The 23,350-nt window shown below is 40.1% G+C and overlaps 1 protein-coding gene across 2 annotated transcripts; it reads right to left on the reverse strand.

Annotated features, from left to right (window-relative positions):
- Positions 1-3,342: 3,342 nt before the first annotated feature.
- Positions 3,343-19,736, reverse strand: nt5c1aa (5'-nucleotidase, cytosolic IAa). Of its 2 annotated transcripts, XM_063899997.1 has the most exons (7): positions 19,199-19,736; positions 15,475-15,519; positions 12,184-12,351; positions 11,953-12,082; positions 8,764-8,886; positions 6,822-7,006; positions 3,343-6,218 (listed from the first exon to the last, which is right to left on the reverse strand). In XM_063899997.1, exons 1-7 carry the CDS (start codon positions 19,343-19,345, stop codon positions 5,862-5,864), a joined length of 1,155 nt encoding a protein of 384 aa, XP_063756067.1. In that variant the 5' UTR covers positions 19,346-19,736; the 3' UTR covers positions 3,343-5,861. The 2 variants fall into 2 exon arrangements, with proteins under 2 accessions (XP_063756067.1, XP_063756069.1); XM_063899999.1 differs by lacking the exon at positions 15,475-15,519.
- Between the last annotated feature and the right edge of the window lie 3,614 nt (positions 19,737-23,350).

Below are 23,350 nucleotides of genomic sequence, written 5' to 3' on the forward strand. Positions count from 1 at the left end.
GATGGATAAATCCCTCAAGAAGAATCTTTGAAGCACCTGAAAGACTTAAAGAGGAAAGGGCGAACGTTTTAAAGGGGCCCTATTATTTATATTTTCAGGTCCATATGTGTATTTTGTGCCTCTACTGTGACATGTTTTAAAGTTTAGCCCAGTCTGCTTTGATTGATTAGCTTGCCGGCTGTAATTGGTCAACCGCTTAGAGGTGTCCTGCCCCTTCGCCTTCACGTACGATGTGTTGGGGCTCTAGCCAATAGAAGCGTTACACAGTGATGTCATTTACAGAAGTAAATAAAGGAGTCCAATGGAGGTGCTTCAGGCAGGAAGGGGAGTGTGTGGGGGATAGAAATAAATAAATAACATGGTGTTGATTTTCTAAGGTTGCCGTTAAAAGCCGAGGGCATGACAATCTTATGAAAATCACTTCCGGCCTGACAGCTTGATGCCAAAAGGTCAATACACATTTCCAGCTACAGGTACATGCCATTTGAGTTTTATTTTGGGGGGAAAGTATTATTTTATTAATATTTACCCAATGGTATAACATGGTTTTTAAAAATGGGACCAAAAGCGCACAGACAACAGGATTAAAGGGGGCTTTGAAGGCCTTTTTTGTACCCGGTGTTCACTCATTTTAAGTGAGGATTTGATTACAATCCCTGATATCATTTATTCTTTAGCTAAAGTACAATGGTTAAATGTCTGCTATGGTGTGCTTTGAACAGATAAGCCAAACCAAATCCTATTTGTTAGTTTTGGCAGGGTTTTTTTTCGTACGTGAGCCACAGCTTTGCATAAATGACATGTTGGACCTGAGATCAAAAGTCATAGGATCTCCACATTTATGCTAAAATGGTGTGTGTTTAATGGGAATCCTTATTTAATGTGCCATGGCAATGCGTTCAAACATTTGAGATATATTTAAATTTAGACCAAATTTTGGATTGGCTGACAAATATTTCCATACAGCCACCCTGCAAACATGGCTAAATAATACAGTAAAACACCTGAGCCAAGAGATAACTAAGAGCAGTTATTTATTTGTTGATACGGGTAGTCACAAGCTGTTATTTTGTTGTCAGGCTCCAACACAAACACGAGTGGTGAATTCTTTCTACCGTTTTTAAACACATTCCTGCTACCAGCTGCTTCTCATCCATTGCAGACACACGCACACACACCACACCACACACAGACACACACACACACACTGACACGGCACGTTTTGAAGTTGCTTTCACCAAGGATACTGTTCATTACAAATCTAATGGAGTGTTCAAAGTAATTATCTTTACAAGCAAGAGCCAGATGACTTTCTTTTCATTTTTATGAACTTTACCGACAGATGTGTGACGGCATATTAGGTGAAAAAGAAAGATATCAAGAAAGGAGAGGATTACATTTTGAGAGAAATATCAGACTTTCCAAGATAGAGAAAGTGTGCCTGCAGTGAAAGACCTAATGAAAATATACTTTGCACATACTCTAGATGAAAACGTGTTCCCTAAATCAATAGCATGTGGACTTTGCATGCAGTGCATTTGGTCTATTCAGAAGGGAACAACACACTCATTTGGATGAAATGATTGGACGTTTTTGCAACAACATCAACTAAGAAAAAGGATATCACCGTGTCTCAAACTGTTGCACTCGTGTGTTTGTGTGGGTGTGTAGCATTCCCTGTTTATCCTCCTTTGGGAGATGAGGTTGTTGTATGGCTACTTGAGAAAAACTCAAAAATGTATATCGTAATTAATATCATCTCTGAAGTTTTTTCTCAGAATCCACAATAGCCCTTATGTGCTTTCACGGAGAGGACTCCTCTGAAGGTGTTGTCAGCTTAATGCCTAATTAACACTTTGCAGTGCTTTGAGCTACAGTTGAGTGTGTGTGGAACCAAAACATCTTATATACTTGTCTCGCACTGCTGGGTCTCCTCTACCAAGACACTGAGTCTCTCATCGTATCCGTCCCCGGTTGCCACTCGGCTTTGTAACCGAACAGAAGGAAAAACATATCTGTGTCTTCAGCGCAAGTGCTGCTCTCCTCACCATCTGCTTTTTTTTTATTAATACTTGTTTTTATTCTCATCTTTTTTTTTATCTCTCCGTCTTACTTTGTTGTGTTGTTAGTCAGGGCTGCTGATAAAGGCCGACTGCAACCCCCACCATAACCCCGCGCAGCCTCTCCTCTGTAGGGCACATCTGGCAGTGAAACAGCTTATATGTGAGCTTATGGTCTGTTACGCAATGTCTTACATCTGGTCATCAATTGAAGTCAGTGGAACGTATCCCTTATCTATAAAATAACTCCTTTTCTCCACTTGCATGATTATCCTCCCATCGCCGCCTGGGAGAAGAGCACGAGGTATAATGTGTGAAATGAAATATATTCTCCACTACTTCTTTTTATCTCTTCTCCACTTGAGCACCTTCCAGCATTTATCTACAAAGCGGGGTATCTGTGAGAAGCAGGATGCGGGGTTGTTATGGTGATTTCTTTCCCCAGGCACCTTATCATTTGGGCAAAGTGAAGCACATCTTTCGCTTCTCTTCATTCATGCTGATGGTTATTGTCTGTTTATAGATAGGGCTGGCAGCCTGTGCATGTGTGTCATTAAGAAATGTTCATTGGCTCTACACAGTTCGCCAGCTGGCTGTATACTCTCTATCTGCCCCTGCTCTCGACTGTGTGTCTCCAGCAACATAAACCAACTGTTCTGGAGTTTATAATCCACATAAATGTCAATCCATCAGCGTTTACCAGCAGGGAAGTCCCTGTGGTGTTGTTAACAGTATGACCAGCACTGGATGTTGGCGCTTTCTGGATTTTATTACCCAGACTGTGCTGGGAAGATCCAATTCGGTAGGGAATTGTTGCAAATATTAACCCATTACTCATCATGAATATGGGAGGGAAAGTGAAGGTTATAATATGAATCTGCTCATTGTAAAAATGAAATAAAGAGAAATGAGAATGGCATGGAAGGAAAAAAAAACGTTTCATAACTTAAGACAAGTTTAATGTTGTTAAATCGATAGCAAGTGATGATTTCGTTTTTCATCCTAAATAAAACCACATGTGGTGGATGAAGACCAGTTTAGGCATTAGGCCATTTATCGTTCCAGTGCTGCCACTCCATGGTGCAATGAGGGAGTGCACATCAGTGAGTCCCAATTCAAAATGAAAGTGTACTTTGTTTCTGCATTGTGTATAAACTGTAAAGCCCCCTCAGACAAATGTAAAATGTGTGATAATGGGTTATATATATAAAACAAACGTTGATTGATTGTTGTTTAATCATAAAGGTCGTTCAATCTTTTCATTCATGAGTAAAGCAATAACTTGAATTGACATCTTTATTAGTGTTCATACATGTTCTTGTTGCATTGCCTTTTTTCTTTTTTTTTTCTTTTTACAAATGTCACAGTAAAGTCTAAACTATCTAACGGATCTTTCTGGAACTCCATCCTTCAATAACCCAGCCATTTTTCGTGCAAATGTCTGCCAAAAGACACATCATTATTTACACGTATCTGCCTGTGGAATAAAAGTGTTGTGTTACTTTCCCAAGCTTTGAGTTACCCAGAAAGCTGATGAGGTGTAATTAATCATTTCTAAATATACACAATATTTCTGAGGATTTGCCAGCAGTGAAGGATTGATGTGAAGTGGATTGACATTTCCAAAAGGCTACTGCTGCCATTTTGTCAATAAAAGACACATTTGTGTTTGTCAATCAAAAATGAAAATGAATGCTGTACATAAAATAAGCTTTTGATTACAAGTTGGCTATTGATCGTCAAATAAGTTAAACAAGTTAAACTTAACATCAACCAATGTATAGCAGTGTACTAGCCTACATATATACAGGAGAGGGCAGTAAAATCAAGATAGCTGCTTTTGAAACGTGTTATTGGTGATACTTCAGATGGTGAGTGAACACGCTCTCCCTGCACAGATCCTGTAATCCCTATGGGACATTACATTGTAGGACAAATTGAACAGTCTCTTCTTGTGGAGAAATATGAAGAGTAACATTTGAGTGAGCAAAGCAATACTATTGTAGGATATACTATACAAGAAGTAGGACTATATTAGGAATATTTAATACCTGATAACTGTCAGATTTTAGTCAACCTTAATCTGTCTACAATGGTCTAAATCATCCTCAAGTGTAACTAGGCTAAGATCAGCTTCGAGACCATTAACATTAGCATGCTAGCTTAGTAGACTTTAGCATGCTAACGTAGTGCACAGTTTAAAGGGAATTCAGAGCTGGTGTGTCATGGAGTTTGAAGGCACCCACTGAAATGTATGTCTGTCTATATTATTGTGGACTGAGTAACAAAATAACGCACTGTGTTCTGTAATATCAAATCATCTTTGTATGCTAAGAAGAGAAACGTTAGGATGCTCATACTATGTACAACTATGGGGAATTAGACATTAGCTTAAAGGTGTTTTAGCATGAGCTTCACACTTTTGTGACCAGCTAAAAAGCGTGCACATTGAGGCGATTCACCTCAAAGTCCTTTGGATGTCATGATCTTCAGATCCTAAATGCTTGTACATTTTATTGCAACCCATCTAACAGTTTTTGAGAATTGTTTACCACCTCGCTAGCATGGCTGAAAAGAGTGTCTTCCTTGAAACTAAGGCCCCAACTGAGAAGTATGGCTTTCTATATTTATTGTGAACTGATTAATAACATATCACACTTTCTTCTGTAATATCAAATACTTTTAACATGCTGAGAAAAGAAACGTTAGCATGCTGATCGTTTTATGTACAACTGAGGCTAATGGGGAATTAGCCATTAGCTTCGTGTGTTCTAGCATGAAGCAAAGTGTTAGCTTACCACACTGCTAGCATGCCTAGAAAATAGTGTCTTCCTTGAAACTAAGGCACCAACAGAAATGTATGGCTTTCTATATTTCTTTTGGACTAACACGACATAGTATTCCTTTCTTCGATAGTACATCAAACAGACATTTTTACATTCTTGTGAGGAAAAAAACCCAGTAACTTCATATTATGACTCTTGTGCTACACTACATCACTATCAGGTTTACTTTAAAATACCTCTGTATTGTGCTTCTGGTTCATGTATTCATGCCAACATACAGTGTAATCTAAATGTATATACATATCTAAAGATGAAGTCTTTCAATCACTGAGGAGCCTTCTTTATAAAGAATTAACGTAGTAGTGACAGAAATATCAGGTCAACATTTTTTTAAGCACCTCCAAATTGACCATATAAAGCAATATTTGACTAAACACTTCAGTATTGGGCAGATTGAGGCTTTGAAATGTAAAGCTGAGGAACACTGAGCAACAAAAATGATGTTTGTTACTTGTGTGCATAAGTTATGTTTACCACCCAAGTGACACTTATTATACTACTCATTTATTGACTTCCTTTCTTGCTTCAATCTAAATTATTATGATCACTAAAGGTCTCCGTCTAACAATTCAAATCTACCTGCAGTGATCCAGCTTACCACTATAGGATTACAGCCTACAGAGCCAACTAATATGTAGTGGTAGCCGTACCACTTCAAATCAATGCTTTAGGATTACAACTGATAATGGCCTATTAAATGACTGATAATATTAAAAGCAGTAGCACACAACGTGTATTTAACCCTTAATGTGATAGCATTAGGCAGCGATAGTTAACATTTTGATTAACCACACTTACAATACAATGGCTACTTTATGGAAATGATGCATTTCCACATACAAGTTCATCTTTCCAAACTCAGTGGAAATACTCATCTTGACTTTTATTCTTCAATAAGACATTTCTTCATTCTCTTGTTCTGCTTCTGGCTGGATGACTATTGAAGCCCTGCTGTCTATTTCCTCACAGTGGGGTTCTGCTTGGCGTTATGTTTCTGTGCAATGCCGTAGGGCACATGGGCAGCGACAGTGCCCATCTCAGCAGCTCCCTCTATGTGAAACATCTGATCGTCAAAGTAGATGTGAGGCCTGATCTTCTCCAGCATGGGGCCCTTTGGTGCTCCTGCGAGGAACAAGGCCTCGTCGATCTCCAAGCCCCAGGCCCTGAGGGTTTTCAGCGCCCGGATTCCAGAGCTGGCTGCGCTACGAGCTGTGACCAAGTAGGTTCGGATTGGACAGTCCAGGCGCTGGCCTTTAGCGTAAAACTTCTTCTGGAGCTTTCCAAGTGCTTCCAGGAAGCCTTTAAGGGGACCCTGCCACAGAGGAAGGAAGGGAAAGAAAGACACTTTTACCCAAAGCTTACATACAATTGAATACCCTAGCTAAAAGTACATTTCGACAGCTTGAATGCAGTTGGTGGGATCAAACTGCTGACGCTCTGATTGGCAGACACTTATAAACCACAGTCGCACTTAACATGTTGCACACACATTGTTATTGAATTAGCACCAATTAACCCACCATTTGTTTTCAAGCCTGCACAGCTCAAAGCTAATGTAATGATTGCTGGCTGTTTGACTGAAGAAAGATGCACAAACTAACAGTCTGAATACCAATGCCTTTTGAAAGCATTTTTCATATACATTTTGCATAATTTATTCATAAAATAAACAGGTGTTAGAATAGATTTTGAATCGAAAAACATCTGCATAATAGTTTACAGGTGAGTAGGTCTGCAAGGAAATAGCAATGTGAGGTTACGATGGAGATAAGTGTTTAAAGCTTCCTTTTTAATTACAAGTGAAGTACATACTGATTCTATCTATACTTATTTAGGATGTATTAATGGTGTCTGCAGAGTAACGATCTACTGCTCAAGAGGAAGTGTTCAAACAGCCCCTCTGAGAACGACTTACATGATCCAGCAGCGTGTCCTCGTTTTCCCTCTCATGTTCGAAGAACTTGTCCAGCCCGTGTGCCTTGAAGATGCGTTCGGACTCATCGGAGAAGAGGACGGCGTCACCATCAAATGCCACCCTCAGCTGGGACTCTGAAACCTCTGTGACCTTCTCCGACATGAACATGGTGGCTGCTGCGATCCCTGAACACAAACACAGAAAGAGACATTAATAAGAAAAGGTTTAAATATATATTTTTGGAAAGCAGTGGTTGTTTTACAGTCTCCACTTTACTTTTTGTCCTTGATTTACCTTTACTGTGCCTCACATCACTTTTGCTTTACTTCTTATTTTCTCACAAATGTAATGTGCATTACTATGACTCACTTTAAACTAGGGGTGACCCTAAAAAGTCCACTTAATGATTACATCTAAGTACCATAAAGCCTAATTTGTAGGTCTCTCAATCCAACAATTGCAGTTTTTTTGTTAGGGAATACATAGGGATGCAGAATGCCTGATTTAAATTGATTTGCTTTGTTATTCCTCATAAATCACGATATACTGTACAGCCTATTTTGGTATACATTTCAGTCTTTTTAACTTTCAATATATAATTGAAAAGAAACTTCAGATTCTACTGTGTAAATAAATTGTTGTGTAGACTGTGTTACAACCACCCAAATGTTACCTGAATGTACTCTAAACAGATGGATAGATGCCTTGATACCTGAAAACAATAGCATTGTTTTGTGCTTCTATTTCACTTCATCTCCTTATTTCTTGCTAGCATTAGCACAAATCCAGTTTGATCAACAGTGTTCCAGCTGTAGTGTTACAGAAAAACACGGCCCACAAATATGGCCTCCAGCTTACAGAGAGTATTAACCAACGTCTTCGTAGCTAATTAAGACCTTTCGAGTAGAATGTCAAGGACTCTTACTTTGCTTGAATTGTGAGTGTGTGTGTGTGTGTGTGTGTGTGTGTGTGTGTGTGTGTGTGTGTGTGTGTGTGTGTGTGTGTGTGTGTGTGTGTGTGTGTGTGTGTGTGTGTGTGTGTGTGTGTGCGCGTGTGCGTGTGCGTGCGCGTGCGCGTGTGCGTGTGTGTGCTTCCCACAGAGTCACTCTATTAGTGACATGAAGCGTGTAAGTCACATGAAGAATGTCCCTGAAGTAACCTTGGGAGGCACTCCAGTTAATTTTCCCTCAGCCCTCTACACAAAGAGACTGTGACACAGGATTGAATACAGTATGTGGTTTTTGTTTAAAATACATTACAATAAAAAAGCACTTACTGTTTGTGTCAACAAGCTAAAACAAATCTTGTCTTTTATTTGGTTTGAACAGGTTTCATCTTTCATTTGGAATTTGCGTCACAGTTTTTTCCCCTTTTTCAACCCTATCCATCTCTCCTCTGTATTTGCTTTTCATTTCTGACACTAATAATGTAGCTTGAAATGTGCCGCACTGAACAAAATTGAAACCTCATAAGCGGTTGTCACCCCAATCGGGCAAATTTCACATCAGTGTATTCTGTTTCCAGCTCCTTGTCAGCAGAGAAAATTGGCAGAGGGCGCTACATGTTGTCAAAGATTGATACGTATTCAGAGCCACAGCCGGAGCAAATGCTATGTTACAGCCTGTTGGTGTTCGCCTTAGTGTAAGTCATGATGTGCCATGACATGCAGAAAAACCATCAAGGAAACACAAAGAGGGGAATAAATCAATATGCTGCTTTATGGTAATGTGACGGCTGCACCGGAGAACACGTCACTCACTGCTTCTTATAATGCAAATAGGACGGAAATGATTCAGAACCTTTACTTCCCGCTTGCTGTGTTTGCAAGAATTAAGTCACCTATTCCTTCCATTTAGATTGAAGTTTAAAGGGTTCAATTATACTTTTTGGGGTTTTCCCTTTCCTGTAGTGTGTTAAATAGGTTGGTGTGCAAACATCTCACCTTCAGACAGAGCCTCCCTGACCTTGTCAGCGTCTGCAGACAGGTAGAGGTTGGTATGCCAGGCCTTCAGGTAGCCGATGGGACTGCTTCCCCCCGTCATACAAAACCTCTCGATAAACAAGTCTGGGAACAAGAGACAAAAACAGCAACATGGTTTTTCATTTCAAATGTCAACATACAGTACAGTTTGTTACACTGGCAGCAGTACAGGCCCATAATAACATTGATATGTATTGTGTCTTTACACCTTAAAATACAGAATACAGTGACCGAAAAAAAGCTTTTTAATCCGTCATGAATTCCTGGAATCATGGGGGTCAAGTGGAGAGGTAACATGGGTTAAGGACAGGGTTAACGGATAAACTTATAAGTGCTTTAAAGGTGGTGAGGATCCTAAGAGGGGGTCAGATAAGGGGAAAGAGAGGTCTGCTGGGGAATGACTAGTGGTGGTGTCTGTTTGCATTTTGGCTGACGCAGAGGCTTAATTCAGCTGCTGAAAACTGATCCGAAGAGCAGCGGAGCGATGGTACGTGGAGAAAGAGCGAAGACTGATATTAAGTAATAAGATCCATGATTACAAAGCTGTTCAGGTAAAATGAGCTGAAATTTATGGGGAAAGGCACATGGAATAAAGTAACGCTGATGTGGGCTATAAAAGAGTGAGAGTAGATATCTAAGATTGATGGAAATAGAGTAAAAGAGAAGGTTAATGTGGACGGGAGATGGGTGTCAAGAGTTTGCAAGGCTAAGGCATTTATTTAAAACTGCACCAGGCAAGAAAGGCGTCTTTTACTTTATACGGGCACTTCAGCGATTCAAGACTGCAGGAACTAGAGAGATATGTATTTAAAACAAAGTCATGGTCAAAATCAATGCAGAAGAAGACTTTTCCATCCTACATTTCACCTGCTGCAACCAATAACCACTTGGTAAAAAGGGTTTTTAGCAATTGTTGTCAATTAAAAGAGAAATACATTGTAAGGTTTAGGAAGACATCTTGTAACTTAGGAGATGTGAGACATGTAAAACTAAATCAACAATGACACTTTCGGCTGAGCTCACAGAATTGACGGGTGGAATAAACCCACTCCTGACCAAGTGTTGGTCGGTGAAGAACAGCTTTGTAGTTTCAACTGAAAGAGAATGAAGACAAAGGGACGTCCCGATTGATTTGGTGTGTGGGCAGAGGTCTTTATGGACATGCTAATGTGAACAACAAAGGGAGTACTGTTGGTACAAATGCACACGTCCTGCCTGACTCTGGCATAAAACTGGTGGGAAATTGTCTCTGTGAAAAACTATATGATTAATCAAATTAAAGAAACATCTGAGATACTTTCATCCAAGGGAGGCCTTCTAACTTATTTTAACCCCATCAGGGTGATAAAAGGTACGAGCACCTTTTTGCAATCAAACAAAGACACCGCATGAAGACAGATGAATATAGATACTAAGCGACAGATGGAAACAGAGTTCAAAGAATCCACTGTCTCTACAGATTCCCTTTAGTTTATTTAGCTTTGTAGTTTGGCCCTGGTGATTTTGGTCCCTGCGCTCGGCCGTACCCATCACTTCAACCTTCCCAAGCATCCGCTGCCTTTCGAACGGGTGCGTGGGAGACACTCGGTGGGAAATGTCCCCAACGATCTGTGTCTTTGCATCTATTTTTTTCCTCTTGCAAAAATATTTTCCTATCATTTATCCTTTTATGATTTATTTGCTTGTTCAGAGGATCTGAAACATGGTAATAGGACAGCCGGAAACCACTGCTGACACATCAAAGAACGATCGGCCTCATTGTGCAGTTTCCACTCACAGCAACTCGGTGGACGTCCATGTGGGATACATACATATGTGAGGTCATGTAGTGCGCAATTTTTTTTGATTTCCACAGAGAACACTAATGTCATCTCATAAAATCTCTATTTGCTGCACAGCGAGCACATTATAGGACCTGCCAGTCATCGTGGCCCTTGGGTCCTCTTACTGTGTGTTGTATAAATGCAAAGTAGAGGCACGTAAATGTTGGCGAACACATGTGATTTCATTGCCAACAGTTATGTCATCCAAGTGAAAGAGAGAAACCTTAGATCTCATGATCAAATTAGCAATTGTAAACAGGCGATGATGAATAAATTAGTGCCCCAATGTGTCTTCGAGGTGCCTGGATTCAATTTCAAAAAGCTGAGGAGAGTGTATGTGATTCTTTCCTAAACAGTTTTTATGACTATGTCAACTGTGCAGACCCTTTGCAACACACACTTAAATCTGTGACATCAGAGCAGCCGTGTTTTCCTTGAGTTCTATAGGAAAGATCAGAGGTTGAATGCATCGGGCCCCTCACGCAGAGAGCCACCAGAGAGATCTGACGGGAGCCTCTGGGAGGCCGTGCCTTGCTTTTGTGGCTCCGTTCGGACCTGTTTTTGTTTTCGGGCCTCTTTAATTATTCTTACATCCCGGAGGACATAAACTTGAACTCAGTCTGGAGCTCCGAGGGCATGAAAAACATTTGAGGAGCTGAACAGGAAGCGGTCTGTGAGGAAGATGTCATCACAGGGTCTGAGATCTCCCTGGGAAGTATCAGCTGTTCATACACTTTGATGTTTGTCTCTCAGCTCGGCTTTGTGTCAGCTTTAGTCTCCCATCTCATCACAGCAAAGTCTTTCTCCCTAAAGTCTTAATTTGCTAGTAAAACATAACCTACATTAATGGCCATGTATGTTATGTTTGGCTACTGCATTACTGCGAAGCAAAATGCCAGGTACATTTACCCTTCAGCACATTGGTTGGAATTCCAAATAATTTGTCGGAATTTTGTGGTAATTTTGACTTTTTATAGCTTTAAATTTGACAAAACTTGACCATCCTGGTTATTTATAGTTTGGCTACATGGTTAGATAATGATCTTGTCAAACTGAGCTGTTAGGGCCTGTCTGGGTGTCTGAAATCTGACCCCTTACCATCCTATCAACGGGCTGTCACCTGATGACAGGAATCTAGTCAAAGATAATATTCTGTTTCCCACATTGTATAATTTGATAGTGCTACTGAGGGTTTCCATAGTTTCTAAATTCCCCTTATGTGTTACTGCCATTGCTGCCTAACTCTGAAAAGGTTGCTGGGTATAAAGCACCTTTTTGCTCAACTTGGAGCCAACTTAACTTTATGTTTTATCCCAATACGACTTACTGTGATGGTTGATGGTGTTGATGAGCCGGATTCCTACGTGGGCATGGTTGTATGTCACCAAGACGATGTCGAACAGTTCTTCACTTTGTGGGTACAGCTCCCGCAGACGACAGTTCACCGCCTCCAGAGCCTGTCAGGAAACAGCAGCAGTCAGTAGGGAAGCTTGGGACAAGACATAACCTCTGTACTGTAATTATTATGTCCACTAAAGTGTGTTTGTGTGATTTTAACCTTGACGAAGGGGAAGGCAGGTCCAGGGGTGAAAGGCTCGTTCTCGTGTTCGATTTGGTACCTCAGATACTCCTCCACCCCTTCCTGCTCAAACACCTTCTGCTCCCGCTCGGTCCGAAACAAGACTCGAGAAGAGACGGCAACGGTCACTGCGTTTTCAGGCTTTGGCTGCAGAAAAAAAAAGAGACAAGATAGAAAAAAGGTTTTAAAAAGCAACGGAAAAAAGTGATGAAAGCGTTAATGAACCATTGTGACGATGCTTTGAAAACACAGGGGGAGGAGAGGTGGAAGGTGTCCAAGGACTGAATGAGCCTATTTTTTTTTTTACCTGTGGGGCAAAAGTGACCCTCTAAACAAAACCCTGCTAATAATAGTTTCAATGTTTACAAGGGTGGCTGTTACTTCTTTACAAGAGGCCTCAGGTCATATGCAGTTGAAATAATTATTTGACATTGTAATTCATGAACAAGCACAATTCACTGATGGTCCTGTTAACTCGTATAATCCCCTGTATTATCACTCATCATAGGTGTATTGCTAATCATGTAGTCCGAAATCTATGTCCATATGATCAGATGACTTCATACATACACTCAGACATCGCATACGGTACGATCGTACTAACGGTAACTGCAGAAGGTGAAATGTCGGGAGGAGATTATGATATTAAGTGTGCTGTGACTCACCAAAGCAACATGCAATATCAGAGCCCTGCTGAGAGTGTCATACTTTTGGAGCTGTCTGTGTAAGTGTGAATGTGTGTGTGCATGATTCTTGAATACAAAATGTCTGTTTACATTCGGGGGATGGTGTTTGAAAGGGGAGCATTGCAGTCTTATGGGGGCAGCTGACCACACGTGATGCCAGATTGGGAATACAGTAGGGACCGTTGGGACTAGTCAAAATAAACAATTAAGGTACAATTATGTGCATTTTAAAGTCCATATGTATGGGCATTGTAGTAGTGCCTAAATGTGTCGTTGAATGTATTGTGTTACACATATATTTAGGTTTATGTTGGGTCTAAATAATGCATTCATCCTATAATGATATAAAGAATTACCTACTTTTTTTGCATATAGTACAGCATGATTAGATATGTGTCTATATCCACTCTGTGTGTTTGTTGTGGGAGCAGGAATCTATGTCATAAACCACATACATGTTATAGGCTCAAGCTGACAAGGGCACTGAATCACTGTCCCTCTATTTATCCCTAGTCCAACGCACTGCCTGCTGACTTGTCACCTACTTACTTAAAGCACGTTCACACACACACGTATACAAACACACAAATATGTATAGACACGTACACACACACACACACACACACACACACACACACACACACATACACGTCACTTCAGGACTAATCCTGCCCCACATCTTAATCAGATTAAAGTAGATTTTGATCAGATTATAACCCTGTCAGCGAATAGTCTTTATTTGATGTATATAAGTCAATTGTAATGAATGTTCTTACACATATACATCATTTCACATGATATGAGTGGTATCTTATGTCAGTACAATGCACATATGTTACAGTGAGACTCAATCAATTTGACTTCGGAGAAAGATGACACTTGGCCAAAGACACTCGTCCTCTTCCTGAATTATGTGCCTACATATGGCAACGTGTCCAAACACAAGCGAATGTAAAGGAAATGTTTGAGTGATCCTCCCCAGGGTGCATGTAAAGGCTGCAATTTGTCAGGAGATAATTAAATCACTACACAGGATGTTTGAAATGCAATGATAGGGTGAAAGGTAAAAATGACTCATGCATAAGAACACTCAAATATGGAGCTTTTGTCTTCTTTTATTCATTTAATAATAACCTTTAGAATTGGTCAAACTACAGGAAGTCAGAAAGCTAGGTCAACTTGCTTTTGCTTCCTGAATAGAGGCTGAATTGCATAGGTGTTTAGCTTAAATTTTAGTAACTGTAGCAAACTATACAACTGGTTAAAAGCACAATGGGTCCAATGTTGTAAAGGAACTGATGTCTGAAACGCTGACTGTATAACCATTGCTTTGAGTGTCGTTTTTACAGGGTTTGTATTTGCTTTTTTGTTGCCTAAATTCCTGCCTCCTACTCAGTTATCTGCTGGTCCGACCAAGTGCCCAATCTCCAATTGCCAGCTCCTGTTTGCGACTTCAAGTTCCTTGTTGTCTCAAGAGGGGTCCCTTCACCATAGACATTTTCCAGTCCCATCTCTGTGTCCGTCCTCTAGGAGGGATCCCGTTCCAAATGTAGAACTCTAGGTAGTCTTTCGGATTGACCCATAACTGTCTTTGACTTCCTAAAGGGACCTGCCATTGTCGTTAATCTGATGAGCTGTATTTCCCGTGTCCTTATCTCCCTGATTGTCTTTCAGATCTGCTCAAGACAACTGGAAGTCTAGCCTGTCCTCCAAAGGGCTCCTTGCACGCTGGTTGCCCTCCAGACCTGCTTCGTCCCTTGGCCTTATCATCTCGTTGCACCCCTGAGAGGTTCAACCCGTGTGGCCCCAGGACGTACACTTGAGGTCTTGTGCTTAGCCCTCATACCCTAATGCTTTGATTGCTGGTGAAATGTACTACTTGTGTTTCTATTGCCGTACCAGTTTGTTCTCAGTTTAGTTTTTTGTGTGTATATCCTTTGTATTGCTTCACCCTGCTCCCTTGTGTTGCCTGTTTTGTTTGGAAACAGCTTTTTGTTGGGTTTTTTTGTAAAAAAAACTCATCTTTTGTTCAATTTACCTGCCCACCTGGAGTCCTGCATTTGGGTCATCCCTTTTGAACTGAAACATGACAATGTGTGCTTGTTTAAAAAGGAAGAACAGCTATCAGTTTGTATGCTTTACAAGGCTTTTGTATTTGCTGGCCCTCAAATAGCAGCAAACTATTGCCATGGGTAAGCAGAGGATCCACAAATATATATTTTTTACATCTGAGCAATATCCAGGTCATTTGAGAAAACTTTCTTATAACATGTCAACTAATATCAATATGAGGCATGCGTCCATAGAGCCATAGCCCCCTGTGGCTATGGTAATTAGTCCAAAGCATGCTGGTCCACTAGCTCAGTCCAGCCAGTGACTATCGGATGAATCAACATGACAGCACACGTGACGATGCATCGGGGCAGGTTGTTGGTTAGTGGAGTGGGGGGTGTGTCCGTGATCATGCAGGCACAACGACAGCCATTACAGAGGAGGTTAAAACAAGGTGAAAAGTTGGTGCTGATGATCATTCGGTAGCAATGGACACAACCTTTGACCTCACATGATGATTGGACATACTTACAAAGAACACGCCTCCCTCCACCTTCCGGGATCGCCTCCCTGTCACCTTAGCAAAATGACAGGTTGTTTTTAATTATCGGATATTCAGAGAAAATCCATTTACCATTATCATTGACAAACCATCCAATCCCCAAAATCCACCCACAATTACATGATTGGGGAGAGAGAGATAGGTGCATTAAAGAGGTCTGTATTGTTTGCAGCAGGTTAAACATGGGTGCTGCTCAGAGACAGCCTTTCAGATGTAGGAGACCTTTGGAGCAGCTTATCCATTCGAGTCGGTTTACTCTATGAATAACATGTCTGGGAGTGATCCCAGGGGCCGGTTCTTTGCTGTGATTTGATACTGGAAGTGTTAACTGCCTGCCCTCTCTCAGCAGGCCTCTTACCCACTGGGAATGCATCATTAAAGACTCCTCTGCATGGGAACCCACCATAATCGCCTCATACTCATTGATTTGTGTGATGTAAAGGCACGTGGATAAGATCAAACCTACTGGAATGAAGACTCAACCTACATGTGTATATTTTATGTTGCACCTATGGATTAGAGCACAATTTATGGTCCCATAAAGCATAAAAAGAGGACATTAATGTTGGACCTTCCCCATCCTTCTCCCGCCACCCTCGATATTAATCTTATCAGAGCTCTGCCAGATCAGCAGGTCTGGTACAAGTGTAAAGCACAGATCCGTGAGTCATCTGTTGGGCATTACATAGCTGAGGCTGTGAGACATCGCTTCCATTCAACTGAGCGTGGAGTGAGAGGGATTTCCAGACAGCTAACGGAGACAGAACAGTGGGGAAGCAGTGGGAAAAATCAAGAGGTGAAAGCGTAAGCAGAGAGAGTGGAGGGGTGAGCAGCAGTGGCAGGGGGGGCCTGATATTTATAGATAGGTAAAAGGCCAGTGGTGATGCAGTCTTTTGAGGCCTTGGCAGATATGGTAACACAGGAGTGTGATGTCACACTCTTCCAAAAACAGCAATGTTTGTCAGAAATTACGTAAATATTTAAATCACAAATGAGTCGGAGTGACGGAGACCTCGGACATGATTTTGTTTGTTTACATTTTTAGTGTATACGGTATTTGGTGGGTGTTTTGTTTATCTTATTGAGAAAAACACAAGTATTTCAGGGTTTTGTTTCATGTTTATTCACATATTTTTGATAAGATTGCTTTAAATTATTCTAAATGATTGGTACTTTACAAGCATTTAAACAATAAGTTAAAACCTCACCTGTAATACTAAGGAACTGTTGTTTTAATTTGCTACAAACTGAATTACCTACTGAATTAAGGTAATGTACATAGAGAAAAGGCCATTTGTAACACAAGACACAGAAGGGTTTTGTTCAAAGAATGAGAACAACAGCTATCCTGAAATGACAACTGTTGTGCTAGCTGAAGCTTTAGCTTATATAGCTAGTTATATAAGCTAATGGTGATCTATTTAGATGACATAACACTTAATAATCATTATTTTATGTACAACAGAGTAGGATAAAGTATGAATAAGTCATATGTAAGATCAGACTATTAGTCTATCCTGGAAAAACCCGGTTTACCCTGCTTAGCGTTAGCTTAAGGCTACATACTTTGCCTACGTAATCAAGAAAGAGGTTATGTTTACTTCATGGTGCAGATATTCAAACCTTATGTTCACGTCTAACATATGGTTTAAAGAACTTCAGTGGACTAACGGAGAAGTTGTAAAAATGTTGATCTCAAATAACGAGTTGGCTGCGGCTGCAGGAGTATAAACTCCGCTAAATTTTGATAGCATGCAAGCTCGGCTTACACACAGTAGAGAAACACTATACAGCTGACGTGCTATTTATGATAACAACATTCTAAACATAACCTGCAACCCTACACAAAGAAATGTGTTAGTTATTGGTAAGGTTACCACTGTAGGAAGTAAAGGTAGTTAGCTGGCATGCTAACATTAGCGCCATACAAACAACCCTTTTAAGGCTTTTCCTTACAGACGATAAAGCTGAGATTCAGTTTTTCCTTTAACTTCATCATCGCCATTAAGGATCGTAGTCTCAATCTCAACTACAGCTACTAAGACCCTTTCCTGTCTCAGCCCTCACGTTAGGGTTTAATGGCTATAACTTAATATGAATGCTACTTAATTACACTGAACTGGCCATTCAAAGTTAATTAAATTGACAGTTTAATTCTCCTGGTTAGCCAATCATGCATAAGGATGCTTTCAACCATGGAAAAGCATAACGAGGGAAAATGCTTCATAGGGGGAACTTTATTACCTAATATTTGAAACAGCTTGAACTCAAATCTTCTAAGATCACTGTAGAAATAAAACGAGGTCAATGTGTGTCCTAATATGAAGTGTAAGAATAGAAATATAAAGCCAAACAAATGTAACATGTATAGTTACACAAAATAAACTATATATGTTAAGATGGAGGAATAATTTGTACACATTCATTATCATTATACAATGATAACTGATCAACAACATCGAAAAAAAAACTGAATTTCAATGTTAAAAATACTCTATTTACCATGCTAAGAAACATCCAGTTTGATGTGGTGATGTGTTTTGCACTACAACAGCATATAATTATCAGCTAGTGTCATATTGCTTTCTAATATCATCACACGTTAATAAAGTAAAGGCCCTATAATCGCTCATAACACTAATGCTGTTGTTGACTGTGCTGTCCATTAAATTATATATAATGTTAAGTTAAGCAGTAATATTGAGATGGACAGTTAAGCACTATCGCTGCCATGTAATGGATTTTGACAGTCTGCAAATACACCGCTGTAGCTGCACTAATCCTCAAGCAGCGGAGATTACTCAGCTTTTAGCTTCTTTTAGCTCGTCTGCGTTGCCCTCTGTTCTGCTCCCAGTATTTTGCACACCCTTTGTTGTGTTTCTATTTTAGTCCCACTCTTGATTTTTGTTGTGCCCCTTAGTTCTTCTTTGTTACTTAAATGTGATATATGTTTTATGCATTTCTTTGCAGTAATTACTGTTTCAGAGTCAGGTTTGCTGGACACTCTGAAGTGTACAGTATGTGGAAGTCCTGCGATCCAAGAAACAACACAAGCCCTGACACCGAGTGAGTCCAATGTCAGCCCGGTTTCAACTGGAGACGTTTCTCAGAAGCAAAGCTGGGGCATGCAGTCATATTTGATTTATTTCTCATTTAAGTAGTCTTATTTATCTGCTATAAGTTATATTTTGTAGTACTGACTTCACATTGTAACTCTTATGACAAATACTGTTCAGAAGTGACTGAGCATTTAGCCCAAAGTCCTTTAAAAAAATGTAAGTTTTGTAGGTAAACTCATTATCAACACCTTATTACTTCTGAGGCTTACTAATTTGAGTTATCACTTGGTCATTAATGCATTTTGAAGAGTGTTCACTGCTGCTAAATCATCCCTTTCTCCTACACTTGTTTTTGCTTTTAGAATAAGAGTTTGACACCAAACTCTGTGACCTTAGAAGCTCAAGCCCTCCTATTCATGATTCAAACCTGAATCTGCATGTGGGCAATGTAAACATCTGCCTCTAAGACTAAGCCGGGGAAGCAGTAACAGGATGGAGGAAAAGACAGGACAGAGTTGTCTTTTTTGGAGCCATTTTTTGACAAATTTGAATCCTTTGCACTAAAAAACTCTAACATCGGCCTTGAAACAACCCACTAACAATCACAGATGAAGTTGTAAATTAATAATACTTACTGGTTTTGGCTTGGTGGTGAGTCCCAACTTATCCTTGTCAAACTCTTCTTTCTCTTCCCATGATCCTCTGCTGTCCCCGTTGGACGAAGGGCCAACTTTGAGCTCCTTGACCTGACCGCTCATCACCTGTACAGGGTCCAGACTCATCTTCACCCGGGAAAACCCCCCGTCTCTGTGCTCCCAAAGGCACCTTTATGTCACCTAACCTGACTCCTCTATACCTTACACCTGTTCTTCTGCAAAATCAAGAAAGACAGTGTCCCTCTGCAGTTCGTAGCATTTATGGAGACACTCCTGTCCTGTGCATTGAAGACAGGGTGGCCACAGTTTGCAGGGCTTGTGAAGTGAGAAGAGCAAGTGTTCACTCTGTGTCTGTATCCCTCTTCTCCCTCCAGAGGATTATTGCTCACTGCGTGCAAATCCAGAGGACATGAAAGGAGCTTGCTGCTACTCATTCACAACCATTCTCTCACACGCACTGTCACACACACAGTCACTCCGTTGTTATGCTGTGCTACAGTCCATCTGCTGCTATCTGTGTTTCTTTCTCTCTCCCTACTCAGTGAATCCCCCCCCCCATCCCCCCTCCTCCCTCTCTGTCCCATTCAATCACCCACTGAGCTCTGTCCTCCTGCTGACCAATCACAGCCCTGCTTCCTTATGCAGCAAAGCCCCACCTCCACCCCCTTGCTGTCCCTTGTTGACAGTGCAATTTACCCAGAGGCTCATGGGACATTCAGGCGCACAATGAGTACACAGCAAAAGATAAACCAATGTGATGAGACATTTCATCTGGAGGTATATTCAAATATATATATATTTTTTATAAAATAGGTGAGATTATAATGCTTTGATTGGAGAAACATAAAGTGAATATAGTCATTTTTAATTGATGTATTTCAAAATGAAACTCCCCCAACCTACCAATCAATTAAGACAAATGTGTTTTATATTTCATGTTTGAATATGCACATGATGCACTAAAATACCAACTTTTTGTGAATTTTGGAGAAATCTGCGGACAAAAACAGACAGTATTTATAGAAAAAACAACTTTTATTATATTTTTTTAAGCAAGTCTAGCAATTTCCCAATTCAACACTATTAGAGAAGCAATAAAGAAGGTTAGTACTTACATGTATAGTGTTTTACGTGAGGTTTTTAGTCATCCATTGTTCACAAAAAGGTGATAGAAAGAGAGTGAAAAGGAGTATGAGGTGGGAGATATATCAGACTAAGTGAGTTGGAGAGGTTGGTTGGACAGTGGGGAGTTAAACTAGCCTAAAGGTAGCAGATAATGGATGTAACCTTCACTTTAAACCAAGGTCGACTTTCACACAGAGCCATTAGCTGTCCTCTCTAATGTTCCCTGAATGCAGCACCGTGCACGGCTAACAGCAGCTGAATCTCTTTGTGGTTTGTTTGTTAGGTTTAAAACAAATGCATTTATCTGTCAACCCAAAGGCTGTGTTCATGGTTAGTTTCACTCCCAAATTATCTACCCTTTGTCATAACAGCTGGGACCAGGCGACTGAATATTAGCTTCACATAGCTTCCTGTCAGTGCTGTTAAAGATTGATTTCTAACTTTTACTAAATATCCTCACAGATAAAAAATGATGAGTTCTACTTGTACGCATTTGTCCTTTTATTTTCAATTACGTTTCACATTTTTATTTCTATTGTTCACTCTTTTTTATTTTATTATATGTTTATGATTAATATAATCATTAGTTGCCATCGTACTGTAGCAGTTGCAGTTGTTATAGTATAGCTGAAATAGTAATCTACTTTCAAAAGTAAAAATACAAAGTATTTATATTTACTTATTTTTTATGAAATGCGCCAGTGGCCCAGAATAATATTTGTTGTATTCCTGGATTGTAATTAATGATGCATAAATATGTTTATTAGGCTACTTTAATGCACTGGTTAAAGTAAGGCTCATTGTCCTTTAATTGTATAGGCTACTGCTTGGTAACTTAACTTATGAGTATATATAATACTAAGCAGGTAAATAAAAGTGGTGCAGTGAAAAGTATACTCTGAAATACCTCTGAAATGTACAGCATAAAATGAAAATACTATAGTAAAGTAAAAGTCATGCACATCCTTAGTTAGTTTAATGTTTTTCCATGTATGTCTTCCTTTTCCCTTTTCTCTTTTGCGTCTGATGTTGGGACCTTAGTGTGTATGATCCGACAGAGGTGTGTTGTGTCTGACCCAACAGCTCTATCCAGTGTTCGCTCTGCAGACTGCAGCTCTTCAGTGTGACCTCTGCAGCTGCGGACTGATTCCGTGTTCCTCTGCTGCTCTGTGGCCTCCTCTTTCTGTGTGTGTGTGTGTGTGTGTGTGTGTGTGTGTGTGTGTGTGTGTGTGTGTGTGTGTGTGTGTGTGTGTGTGTGTGTGTGTGTGTGTGTGTGTGTGTGTGTGTGTGTGTTTGTGATGTTTGGTTTTCCAAAGAGCTGAAGCCTGATACAGCCGGGCTCAGAATAGATTTGTATCGATCGCTGATGGATGGCTGGAAAAGGGGATGTGGAAAACAACGGTGTTTAGCCAATACAATTTAAACAGAGGGATAAGCTAAGAGAAGGAAAGAGAAGACTCGAAATCGAGTTAACTGCAATGAAATATAAAATATGGATTAATGCATGTAAGTTTTGATCTTTTTAATTCTGTTGTGTTTATCTAGTGCTTCACTTGAGAACTACCGAGTGGTGCAGGAATGAGTCCTCAAACCCGGAAATGACTGCAGTTTTCAGAACTAAGATTTGGTTTTATTCGCTGGCGGAAATGAGTCAGCATTTTCCCACTTCCTGTTTCCTCGTTTCGAAGACAACTAGTGTGTTTGTGGTTCAGAAGCCTCAGAGATGTTCACGTTTTGTTCAACAACGTTAATTATCTCAGCGAATGTCTGAAACTGTGTCATAAAAACGGTGGCTAAATAAACTACTAAACGTCATCAATCTAAACGTTATCCACCTTTAGCTTAGCAGTGCTGATGCGCAGCCATGTGGTTCACTGATAGGTTCGCTTTTTACTTCAAAATCATAACGTGGTGTTAAGATAAAATAAGATTAGATAACATTTACGTTATTAATCCCAAACTGGAAAATGTTTGTGTTGAAGCAGCATAAAACAAAACAAGGCATTGCACATAATTAGAGTAGAAATAAACCATTCTAAAAATATATACACATTTCAAAATAGAAATAAACCAGCGTTAGAGAGTAAAGAAATAATATACACAGTCGAGTGCAAGGAGAGGAATATTAAATTCAATATAAATGTAAAATGTACATTTCATATGTGGAGATTATCCTGCTAGATCATAAAACATGTAAGTATCATAAATATGTGTTTGCCAACTAGCTTTTCTTCTGCAGAACACCAAAAAACAATGGAAAAATCATTGTCTTTTGTCGTGGGAGCCCATGAGATTGCTAACTTCCTCTCGGCCTACACAAATCACCATCACTGCAACACTCTTTTGTCCTTTAAAGAAGCAATTATAAAAAAAAAGAGGAAATGTGTTGCAGTTTTCAAAACACACACACTCTCTGATATTGATCCTGTTTCTCATGCGTAGTAAAGTCCATATTGATTCATAATGTCAGAGCTTAATCTCCATGAGTCACTTTGTTGTGTTCCAATTAGTCCTCCATTGCCGTCCAGCTGAGGGAGTCCGCAGAGGGACATTAATTTCCGCAGCCATTAAAAGTTGTTGCAAATTATGACTGTGTGTGTGTGTGTGTGTGTGTGGGATTTTGGTTTATCATGTGTAGTAATGCAGGTGTGAGTCTCCCTGTCTGGTGGCATTGAATTGTTCCCATGACAACCACTGTAATGGTGACATAACTGCAGCAGTGTGACATCATTGCTAGACGGTGACTCATACTCTGTGTGTGTGTGTGTGTGTGTGTGTGTGTGTGTGTGTGTGTGTGTGTGTGTGTGTGTCAATATGCGATCGGAGGAAACACACGTGCCACGTCAAGACGACAACAACTCTGGACATTCATGTGTTTTTATTCTATGTAACAAAAATAATTACACCGTCTTTGTTCTAGGAGCTTAACAATATTGAAAAGAAAAACAAAAGCAAAATCATCAGACAGGACGAAAAAGACATTATATTACACGAACATCATAGAGA

Source organism: Eleginops maclovinus, chromosome 13 (assembly GCF_036324505.1).
Source record: "Eleginops maclovinus isolate JMC-PN-2008 ecotype Puerto Natales chromosome 13, JC_Emac_rtc_rv5, whole genome shotgun sequence".
Classification (NCBI taxonomy): Eukaryota; Metazoa; Chordata; class Actinopteri; order Perciformes; family Eleginopidae; genus Eleginops; species Eleginops maclovinus.

Excerpts from the sequence above, each read along its gene's own strand:
- nt5c1aa (XM_063899997.1), bottom strand. The coding sequence starts at position 19,345 with ATGAGTCTGGACCCTGTACAGGTGATGAGCGGTCAGGTCAAGGAGCTC. Across the intron at positions 15,520-19,198 it reads TCACCACCAAGCCAAAACCA|GTGACAGGGAGGCGATCCCG; the intron begins GTAAGTATTATT and ends CATTTTGCTAAG. Across the intron at positions 8,887-11,952 it reads CAACACCATCAACCATCACA|ACTTGTTTATCGAGAGGTTT; the intron begins GTAAGTCGTATT and ends TCTTGTTCCCAG.